At 37.3% G+C, this 12,251-nt stretch overlaps 1 protein-coding gene across 3 annotated transcripts in view; it reads right to left on the bottom strand.

The window, feature by feature from the left end:
- RBMS3 (RNA binding motif single stranded interacting protein 3) overlaps positions 1-12,251 on the bottom strand; it is a 1,489,550-nt gene that overhangs the window by 129,888 nt on the left and 1,347,411 nt on the right. For all 3 annotated transcript variants that reach the window (XM_021069971.1, XM_021069970.1, XM_021069972.1), the window contains exon 11: positions 1,500-1,546. In XM_021069971.1, coding sequence (XP_020925630.1) covers positions 1,500-1,546 — 47 coding nt within the window. The remainder of the gene's footprint in view (positions 1-1,499; positions 1,547-12,251) is intronic.

The raw sequence follows: 12,251 nt of genomic DNA, 5'->3' as shown, positions 1-12,251 counted from the left end.
ACAGTTGTTGAAGCTAGCTAATGAACACATAGGTATTCAATTATTACTTCTATTTTCCAATGTATAAATAAATTTCTAATGAAAATTACATGTATCTTTATATGTATCAGACTCTGAAACCATGTACCATTAATTTACAAGTATAGAATACTTGGTATTTAGTAATATGTTTAATAGATGTCATTCCCTTACATTATAATACCTGTTTTCTGTCCCTGTCCCTGAGCATATAATGCCTTATTTTATACCTTTTGTGTTAACTATTTTATTTTCCCAACTGTACGATTCTGGAGAACTTACTCTCCATGTCTTTATTTCTTCTGACCATCGAGTTGAAAGTGCCTCCTTGGAAATAAGAGAAGGCTTATTGGATAAATGAAAGCATATCCTTAAGTTTCATAAGAAGTTTTAATCAATGCAAGGCAAAGGACTCCTATACTAGGCTATACCCATGTTTACTCTTTTACGGAAAGGTAGACCATGAGTTTCTTGAGGGCAAAGCCTTTATTTCACATTCACATTTTTAAACTTACACAGCATACCACTGTGCTTGGCAGACTCATTGGATATTTATTGAATGACTAAATGAACATCTGAATGAATAACTATAATAATGAGAGGGATATAAATGCTTTCAGCAGCCCAAAGATGCAACCAACCAAATAGAAAATGGAGTTTAATTCCTTCTATCCTGTCTGGTTAATCTTCAATGAGACCTTCATTCTCACTGATTCTTTAATGAGACTAAAAGACAGAAAACTGAAAGCCATGGAGATATCCAAGATAAAAGACTGTGAAAATAAGAATAGCAATTATTCTTTGGTTGGCTGGTCAATTGCAGGACAGTCAAAACAAAGAAAAGAGATGGGAAATTAAGAAGAAAAGTTCAACCATAGACTGTTCAGAGTCACAGGATTTTAGAGAGGCCGGATCATGCAGATTGTCTGATTTTTCAGAGCAGAGTTTTAGCCTTTGTGACTTGTTCTAAATAAGACCCTTCTGGTTGCGTATTAAAATGAAGAATAAAAACGTAATCACCAAATTACTAAACTGACTCTGTCTGTTACCCTTCCCCTGACCAGAATGCAAGAGTGGAATCATTATTAATGTTGAAATAAACGTGGGCACACACAGAAATTACTGAAATCTAAACTCCAGAATTACTAGCAGAAGCAATACCCTTCTGCTAGAGACACACAGACACTTCTCCCAGACTAGTCTACCTGTGCACTCTTCACATCCTACGTCTTATTCATTCTCAGATGAGAGACGGAGAGAGAGAGACTTAATGTGGGCAGAAGCATCGTGGGACATGGGGGATGGTGTGATATCAGAGCCACTCATGGGAAGCAAAAAATCCAAGGATGGTAAAGCTTTGGTTTAAATTTTTGTTTAAAGGTTTAAACCAAAAAGACAGACTGAAACATTTTTCTTCAGTACTGACTTCAGAGTTCAAAGATAGCATAGCAATTAAAATAGAGAAAATGTGGTCTACTTACCCATTCTGAATGGCGGCTGTGGGGTCATAGGTCAGAGCCATGCCAGCCTGTATATGGGGGGGAAGGGAGAAAATGGATCTTAACTTTTTTTTGTGGTGTCATCCAAAGCATCCAGTACACACAAAGACTCTTATCTTTACTTTCTATAATTTACGTTTACTTGATCCTCTGCATATGTACTCCCTTCCAGCCAAGACTAGTTTTTCATTATGAGCACACCAGCATCGACCAGTGAGTTAGGGAGTTTATATTGTATATCCAGACAAACCAAATAATAATGCAGCTTGGCTGATTTCCATTTCTAATTCATAAACCACAAACTGTCTAATCTGGTATCTGTATAATTTCTCACTCTGGTCAAAAAGCACCTGTTGCATATCTCACGAAAAAAACAAAAAAGGAAAGAATGAATCCTGAGGTCTGAATAAAAATAAAAGCTACTTAAAATGCATTTGACCTTTCAGAAGAAAATGTTAAGATATACTCATTTTAAAATAGATCGTATGCCTTCCGGCTATGTAGGTAATGTATCACAGCACGTGTGTCCAGTATTTTGCTAGTACCCGTCCCACTGAGAGTGTAGAAAGGGAAGGTTGTTTACATGTGATGGAAATTCTAGGACTTGTGGTTAATAAGGAGGTGGCTGGGTTTTGTTTCTAAGAATAAAACCACTACTGAAAAATTACATTTCTTTTTTTTAAATTAAAAAAAGTATAATTGAGTTGAAAAATTACATTTCTGTAACTAGCAGTTGTTAGAAACTGAAATAAACATGGTGATTGCTGACTAACAGCCTACCCCTTACTTCATGTTCTTCATCACATTTCATCCTCACAAGGACCTGATAAAGCAGGCAGGAGAAATATTTTCTCCATCTTATGGATGAAGACGCAGAAGCTTGGAGAGGTCAAGTGACTGGCTCAAGGTCACACGTATGGAGGCACAACCAGCTTCCAACCCAAGTCTCCTGAGGTGGGTGCCCTTCCACAGCCCTGCCACGACATTGACTAGGATTTGAAGGAGCCCTAAGGATCATCTCCAGCAGGTGGTGAATATCCTCTGTGGCCACATCAGCCCACCATCCTTTGTTCTCCAGAGCTGTTAGCCTGGTTATTTCTTGGGGGCAGAAACAGAAATAGAATGAAATTTAAAGCTATCTCTAGGTTATCATTAGGCTGGACATTTTTTTCTTTTAGAAACTTGAAAGTGTATTAGTCCATGTCAATTTCCTGGCCTGATAGTGTACTATTGATAGGGATAGAATAGGATGATTAAACGTCAGTTTAAAAATCCCATTAGGGGATTAAAGACAGAAAGGGAATTTTGAGGGACTTTGGGAGACTGTTATAAGCTCATGACCACTCAAGAAAAGAATCTAGTAATTTAGCAACAATCTACCCTACCTTGAAGGAAGACTAGGTGCATCTAAGTGCCAGACACACTCAAGCCACAAACCTAGGTAGTTTGAGACAGTAAATATGGGATCTGAATTATGTTACATGAAATCAGGGAGTTAACAGTCCTTGACGAGTAGCATTTCTGCATGTAGCCAAGATAGAAATACAGGTGAAAGGGGAAAAAAAAATAGGTAAAAGGGGACATTATACTGAAACCTGAGATGAATTACCATATTTTAGTATATGTCACCACTCTTTTGCTAATATACATATGATTTAAATAGTGCCATGACAGTCCTGGTTATGCTATAAAGGATCAAAGGAGGAACTAATGATGTAAGCCTTGACATTCACCCCCAAATTAGAAAGAAGAGGGTAGTCTTCTCCCCTCCTCACTTTTTCTTTGATGATAAAAATGTAGCCCTCTTTGTTCTCAGGGCTGTTCTCCCTTGCCCTTCCACTTGTATCTCTCACAAGGTCCTATGCTAATAAATTCACTATTCTCATGCCACTTTGCTGAATTCTTTCTGTGACAAGACAAAAGAACCTGAGCTTCAGTAAGTCCTGATACCAGGTGAGCTGAGCAGTTTTAATTAAAAGACAGTGGGTTCAAGTCTCAGCCCGTGGGTTTGAGTACCAATCTGAGTTTTGGCTGGGTTTGAGTCCCAGTGTAGAAGGAATAAAGTTTAACTATTATTATATAAAATGTAATCACTGGGAGAGATGGGGTGTAGGGTAAACCTGACCTCCCTCTATGTTGCTTTTGCAATTTCCTGTGAATATACAATTATTTCAAAATAATAAGAAAAGAACAGCTTTGAGGACTTTTGTAGAGGATAAGAAAAACCATAAATCTTAAAAAAAAAAAAAACTTTTGTATTTGAGTTTTTTTCCAGTGTGGTTGGTTTTCCTGAAAAATGCTCATTGAATGCCTCAGATTTAATACATAACTAAAATGAAAATTCTGAAGCTTTCTAAGATAGGGTCTGAAGTCCAGTATGATCTGCTATGTTGAAGCTTACATGCATTATTTTCCCTAAACAATAATTTAAAGATTATTAAGATTGGTATGAGGGACGTAAGTGTAGAGCCATCTCTAAATGCAAGTGGCATACAGGGAGCATAATAATTGAAATGAAGGTTATAAACAAGTTAAGACAGAGGTGCACAAAGAACAGAGGCTTGATGATAACTGCATGTCACTCATGTTAAAGAAATATAATCTGAAAATGTGATGAGCTGGGGGCCTGGAAAATGAGAAGAGAAAAAAAGAGCAGAAATGAGACATTATGTTTTCTTGGGAGAAGCAAAGGTTTACTATCAAAGCACAAAGATGCTAAGTCCAAATTCTTCCCTGGATGGAGCCTCTGCCATGTGATGAGCGGGAGGCTGGCCTTCGACTAACATTTCCCAGTACAGTACAGCGTGGAACTGCGATTCCGTGGTTCTGGGTCCTGGAGAGGGCAGTTGGAAAAGCTGGCCATCAGGGATGAGATTTCCCTCTTAGAATATTAAGCTTCTCTCCCCTAACTTATCCAAGATGTCAGACCAAAGAAAGAAAGAAAATAAGGAGCTTTGTACTCAATAAAGCTATTATCATATCTTCAGCCTCCTATTCACCCAAATCTTCTAAATCCTAGGGTCTTATAGGAAGCCATATATACTTCTTTTCCTTGAACTTATTTTCCAATGGTGGTCAGAGACTAATGTTATCTAGTCTTTCTCTTTTTTTGGCCACATTCCATAGCATGTGGAAGTTCCGGGCCAGGAATTGAACCTAAGTCACAGCAGTGACCTGAGCCAGAGCAGGGACAATGCCAGATCTTTACCCTGCTGTGGTACAAGAGAACTCCTAGTCTTTCTTGAATTATAAATTGTCTTCAACCTTCCCTTTCTATGCTATGTTTATTTGTTCTGGCTATGTTAGGTGAAGATTTTTTTTTTCCTTTTACATTTGACTTGAATTCCCCATGGATTATAGTTAACCAGTCAGGCCCAGCTAAGGATACAGTAAGTATAAAAAACTTTATCTACCCAACATTGTAAACTAACTATACCTCAATAAAATTTTTAGAAAACTCTTTTTTGAATAGTACTTGAGATCAGAAAGCCTAAGTTGGCCTCTTCCTCCATCTTAAACCTCCGTCCATCAGAAGATGGAAAGAACTAAGTAGATGGCAGTATAATTTAGTGAAGAGAATATATGTTTTGGACTTGGATTCAAGTCTTAGCTCTGCTGTTTTCACATCATGACCTTCGGCAAGTTATTCACCCTATTTGAGTCTGAATTTCCTTAACTGTTAAATGGTATAATAATACTACCTCATGTTTTTGTTTTGAAATTTAAGAGATAATTACATTTGTGAAACACTCTGGAGTTCCTGTCGTGGCTCAGTGGTTAACAAATCTGACTAGGAACCATCAGATTGTGGGTTCGATCCCTGCCTTGCTCACTGGGTTAAGGATCCGGTGTTGCTGTGAGCTGTGGTGTAGGATGCAGATGTGGCTCAGATCCCACGTTGCTATGGCTCTGGGGTAGGGCAAAGGCTACAGCTCGATTAGACCCCTTGCCTGGGAACCTCCATATGCTGCGGGTGTGGCCCTAAAAAGACAAACACTCAGCACAGTGCCTGGAGACAAGATACATACCTATGTAAATATTGTCACACAAAGCACCACGTGGTAAGTGCCCTGTGAGTGGTACAGATGAGGTGCCAAAAGGAGAGATGAGAGAAGGCACATGGAGGAGGTTCAGTTGAACGGAGCTTGAAGATAGGATTTCCACAGATGGAAATGAGAAGCAGAGGCCAACTCAAGCAAAAGGGGTAGCATGGAGAAAGGCATGTGAGCCAAAAGGGCACTGGTGGGAGCTGTGGGAAATAAGACTTGGAAGGAAAGGATGAAGGTCTTGATTGCTTGGCTCCTCTTGGGAAGCCACTCATCATTTTTTGAGCAGGGAAATCATACCGTCAAAGAGGGTTGGACAAGAATCAGCATGAGCTCCCTGGAAAACAGAGGGGAAGTCCAGGGTAATGGGTGACCAAAGGAGGCGCTGGGTAACAGAAAGGTGGAGAGAGACTAAGGTGAAGATGGACTCAAGTTTCATCTTCTTCACGAATTTGCCAGGAGCCGGTCCTGTCTCTGAGGACGTTTGGCAAGCAGAGACAAGAGGTCTTCATTTGGAATATGGGGTAACAAAGCAAGGCATGGGTTAAATGAAGGGGTGTTTGAACTTAACCTGCTAGCCAAATATCACAGCACAATAACACTAGGCTGCACCTGGTTTTCATTTCATGTGTAACAGATTGTTGAGTATAATTCTAATATGGTCTTAATGCAGATTTTGCATTCAATTTCCTTTTGTTTCTTTCCACAAGGTAAAAAAGAAAATCGATTTTGCTGCTCTGTCCAGCCACTTTCTACTGAGCTAGAACCATGAAATTGTCATTATGTAATTACCAAATTTTATGGCATGTTTACAAACGTCAGAATCACATAAAAAGTAAAATAACTTGGAACAAAACGAAAACGTCACACCGCCTAAGTAGAAAAGTGATGTTTTATCCTGTCACTCTTTTTTGAAAAGCGTTTATTAAATTCAAAAAATTTTCCATTTTTCAAGCTCATGGTATTTGTGGATTAAAGGCATTTGTGATTTATTTAAAACAAAAAGGGTGCATTTTCCAGCAGTGGCTGAGTTTTGGCTTAGTATTTCAGCCTTAATAGGGTATTTCTAGTTCTCCTAGACATAATCTATGCTCTCAAATCTAAATAGAAACTTTGAATATGGTTTCTGGAGTAATTAGGGTCCATAATTGTTTTCAATAAATATAGGGGATTCATTGAGACACATATGTTTGACTTGGGATCTAGATATTTGATATCCATAACTTTAAATGAAGAGGTAATAATTATGGAAATACTGTTTAAAATGCACTCGCTAGGGAGCAGGCATGATCACTTCAGGAAGACCTTCTAGATGGTAATATTTGGCCTTATCTGAGAAGCAAAGCATCACTGACTCTAAGAAAGCCACTGAAAAGACAGCTGATAGAATTGTTTCCATTATTTATAAAACTATTTTTACACTATAACACCAATGGGAATCACACAATTTGAGACAGTAAACTGTATAGGAACAGATGCCAACTGTAATTTGTGGAAAAGTCAAAAACTGTTTTAGCCTAACACTTCTCCTTTTTTTAAATTTTGCTTTGACACAGGATGCATCATACTTGGATAAGTTATAAACAAATAAAGCTTGACAGTCTTCTAAGATCAGATTTATGGCAACATTAATAAATAGGTAGTAAACATTGTATATTTTAATAAACACTATGTTAGCACAAGATGAGTTCAGGAAACCAAAGAAAAGGGTAATTTAGTTTGGTTTTCTGATATCATTTTTAAAGAGTTTAATTCTTGCAACCAATTTAATTATTAAAATTTAATTTATGTTAATTTACATTAATGTTAATTTATAACTGAGCTAATTCTGGTTAAAAATTCAATCAATGAAATAAGATGACTTAAAAGATGGTATGTGAAAAGAATTATAAGGTGTTATAGTTGTTTAGGTACTATAATTGTAGTGAAAACTCATTTAACTTTGTATTTATTTAGCAGTATTTTTCTTTAGAAAATATGTCTCTAGTGAAGAAATTACGATAGAAAATTGTAGGTACGATATATGCCAACAAGTAAATGTCGACAAATGGAACTTTAAAAATTAAAAAATCTCTGACTAGAAAGAATATTTATTTCAACAATGTTAAATATCAGGATGGTGTTAACAAGTATTTTTTTCCTTTTCATATTTTTCCTGACTCTTTTAGGTTGTATATAAAGTGAATTATTTTATAATGGAAGAAAAAATTTCAAAGAAGCATGCTATGTCTTCTATTATTTGTTTTAAAATTTGAAGTTTAGGAGGGTAAAAAAGGCATATTATTTGTAAAAGTAATATAGATCAGAAGCCTGATTCTGAAGTAAGCTTGAAAATGTCAGGAGATATTTGGCTTTGCTGGATCTGTAGAATACCAAAGAGCTGGGAAGGAATAGGGACAGCTACAGCCAGAAGAGTCAAGGTAAGAATAGGCAGGGGGCTAAGAATAAAGATTGAAAATCCAGGGTTAACAACACAATGTTTCCACTGATGAAAGCTAGTATAAATTTATAAATCCAAAGACCAAAATGGCCAAGAAATTGAGGGTTTCATATGTGATCCCAGATGTGTGGATATCTACGACATTCAGAGGAATCAATAAAAATCAACAGAAAAGTACAAAATGATCAATATCCAGTCAAGGCTTTGGGCCACTGGAGGGGCTTTTAACCTTTTTCTGTTACAGGAGGAACTAATTCTAGGAAAAAAAAAAATACTCAGGACAAAATTGAAGGCAGGCTATTGGGGCACTTGCTGAATGGGGGTGTGAGAGCATGAACTCCTGGCCTTCAGGAGAGGTAAGTGGTAGGATTTTACCAGGAGAGGCTCTGGCATGGATGCATGACCAATAAGTGGTCTGTGTCTCCTGGAGGAGGCAGTCAACCATGTAAGGCTAGATGTCTGCTCTCACCTGCTGAGGGATTCTCTCTGGGCTATGTGCAACCAGTCCCTCCCTAAAATGAAGATGAGGGGAAAATGACGCAATGGACAAGGAAATTTCTAAAGCCTACACTAGGGAGGCAAAAATACTGTGTGGTCTTGAGATAAGATAGAAACCCTACTTCACTGTCTTATAAAAGATGCTGACCAACCTATGAACTGGTTCACAGTACATGCCATGGTTTTCAAAGTTTCAGAACCCCCAGGTCACCTTTATTCTAAATTGTATTTGATTACTTTGCATCATTTTTGGAATTTTTTTTTTCTTTTTATGGCCATTCCTGTGGTACATGGAAGTTCCCAGGCTAGGGTTGAATCAGAGTTGCAGCTGAGGCCTATGCACAGCCATGGCAACATCAGATCCAATTGCATCTGCAAACTACAGTTTGCAGCAGCTTATAGCAACGCCAAATCCTTAACCCACTGAATGAAGCTGGTGATCAAACCCTCATTTTCACAGACGCTATGTCAGGTTCTTAACTTGCTGAACCACAATGGGAACTCCCATTTTTGAAAGATTTTAAAAAGTCTATTTGCTTTTACACTGTATAGCAAAGTGACTCTGTTATACACACAGACACACACACATATATTTATATATACACATTCTTTTTAGAGACTGTGTAGAGTTCCCTGTGTTATACAGTAGGATCTTGTTGTTTATTCATTCTTCACATACTAGTTTGCATCAGCTAATACCAAATTTATTCTCATTTGCATCATTTGACAAGGATTTTCTCTTCTTTCAAAACTCCTTTCCCTTGGCTTCTGTGAGCCTCTCCCCTAGTTTTCTTCTGCACTCACAGAGGGCATTTTTTCCTTGGTGTTACTTGCTCAAGGTGCTTTGGAGACACCAGTGCTCAGGACCAGGCATTCCCTCCTCCTTGTTCTTCCTGCACAGCAATGAGAGTCATTTTCTGATTCCCAACTATTATTTATGTCTCAGTGATGCCCAAACCTTGGCCTCAAACTTAAGTATCTATACTGAGTTCCAGATGTTTACTGCCAAGTTCAATTAGTAAGTTTATATATGGTCATTATCTTTAAGTTATTATTTTTTATTTAGGTGTTTACTACTATTCTTTGGTGAAAGTATCCTCTCCAGCCTTTGCATGCACCTTCCTTTCAGTCTACCAGCCATACCAGCATGCTGTGACATTTGCTCTTAGGATAGGCAGAGATGACCACATCAGTGGCATCTTGTCACCTCTGAGATAGAACATGGTATACAGAGCCCTTCGGGAACAAAGTGAGTATGCACCTTCTGACCTCTAAACCTTCTTGGGAGATTCCAGATCCCACTCTTCACCAAAGTCAGACATACACTCGCCTGCCCTAAAGTGTTACACCTGACCCTTTGCTGCTATAAGTTTTAGCTGGGAATTCTCTGCATCACTCTCTGAGGGAAAATTAAAATTCTCTTCTCCCAGCCTCAGACTAGATGTCACAGCCTCTAAAATTAATGAAAATAGGATCAGAGGTATTTTCCCCCAAAATTAATTAGAAAGTTTTACCCATATTGGTTGAGTACAGTAAGAACTGTCATCTTTAAACAATTGATGACAGACTATAATGCAACTCTTTCAATATATTGTATTATAGTATATTGATAATATACTATACAATTAATAATAGACTATAACATAACTCTTCAAATAAGGGCAAGTGGCTCACACATTGGTACAGTTAGTTACTTTTGATATCAATGAGCCCTTTTATTATATCAATGGGAGAGGCATAAACTTACCCAAGAGACTGAATCCCACTCAATCACAGTAGTCATAAAACAAGATACACCTGACTCTTGCTATCTGGAATAATTATATTTTATGAAGTCACCATGAGCACTGAATTAATGAATACTGTGAATCATTGCTCCAAGAGGAAATACAGGTTTAGTTTCCTGCAAGAGTCTGCTCATAACATATTCACCAACTGATCAATAGATAACCTTGTTTTATATGTATTTCTGTCTAAAGACACCATATTTAGTACCTATTGTTGATTTGTTAACATTGAACTCATAGCCAACAGCACTCTTAAGTTACACCTGAAGGAAGCCTATCTCCATTTTTATCTCCATATTCTCTTCCCGAGGCATATTATATAGATTTCTTTCCCTTAGAAACATTGGGCAACAGGTCAACACTACACTTAAGGGCCATTATAAACAGTGGTATCACCAATGAGAAGTACAAAGCAGGAACAAGCACAAAATGTGGTCTGAAGTAAACCAAATAGAGGACACTAGTTTATAGTATAAGAGCTGAAACAAGAAGGCAAAGCATTGCATGTTCAACCTTAACCAGGAGTGTTTGCTGCTCTGCACATCTTCAAGTGGCCAATAAAGCACTGTGAGTGCTAATCCTGAGCAACAAATTTTAGAAAGAGAGACAAATTTACAAATCTAGAGCCCACAAATAAGGAAGATCAACTGTATCTTTTTACAAACTGCTTATTCACTAACCTGAGTCACTCAACAAAAGGAAATTTTATAAATGGCATTAATACCACTATCTGTAAGGTTTCTAAAAATTCCTTACACAGATCAATTTGGTAAACTCATCATTGAAATATATTAAAATGTGGTAGTTTAAAGATTACTTACATTCCATAAATATGCAATATGCAGTAGAAGCCACAGAATATGCAAGCAAATCTCTGTGTGCCAATTCTTTGTTAAATCCAGTAAGTCACCACTCATAGCATCCAAATGCTTCTTCTGTCAAAGCAAATGGTTTTGAAGAATACTGCAAAGTACTTGAGCATGAGGAGTACTTTCCATAGCCACAGATGTTGCAAAAACACCTTTGTAAATGTCACTATTTGCCAGAAGAGGTAGGTTAATTATTCACCTTCTTTTTCTTTCAAAACACCAACCATGTAATTCATCAGTAACTCAATATTTTCCTTGGTATCTAGTGAATGTGCATGTTTCTCTTTCTTCTTCTCCATCCAACCTCCTATTCTCCTTGCCATCTCCTGGCTTTTTTGATTACATGAGCTTCAAGGGAAATTGGCTAGAAATTTGAAAGCCACTTAACGTTTCAGTGTTAAATAATGCGTGGAATGCAAATAAGGATTGGGATTATAAAAACATGAACAAAATGTGGATCAAAGTTGAAATAAATTAATTTCTATTTGTTTCACATATTTTATAAAATAAGACAAAAATTTTGCTGGAAAGAGATATTGGCAGTATATTTTCTTTCAAATATGTATTGTAGCATTAATAATAATTTCATTTGGAAAATAAATATGCAGGGCGTAACATTGGAAACCAAGGACTGATACATTCAAGTCACATGGAATGTATTGCAAAGCTAGCTTTCAGATGAAAAAGCCCCAAGTTGTGTGGGTGATATTACAATAGTTGTAATGGTGGCTATTACATGAGCAATTATAGGTTGTCAGGTATTGTGCTCATTGCTGCATCTTCACCACTTCATTTAATCCTTCCAATCACTACATGTGCATTTTCAACCATTCTCCTTCTACCAATGAGGAAAAACAAGCTAAAAGATTGAAAAGCTTGCCCATGTTCATCACTCAGCTTGAAAGCTGTGGATTTGTGACTTAAATTCTAGTGTTTGCCCCCTCAGTCTCTCAGTGGAGTGCCTGGAAAATTGTGATAAAAAGCAATCAATTATGAGCATATCACAGATGTTGACACATAGGATTCCTTCGAATTCAGAAAAAAAATATTACTCTCAATGAATTCATTAGAGAAGAACTCTAGATTGATTCAGT

Source organism: Sus scrofa, chromosome 13, assembly GCF_000003025.6.
Source record: "Sus scrofa isolate TJ Tabasco breed Duroc chromosome 13, Sscrofa11.1, whole genome shotgun sequence".
Taxonomy (NCBI): domain Eukaryota; kingdom Metazoa; phylum Chordata; class Mammalia; order Artiodactyla; family Suidae; genus Sus; species Sus scrofa.
This window is presented reverse-complemented; position numbering and strand designations above follow the sequence as displayed.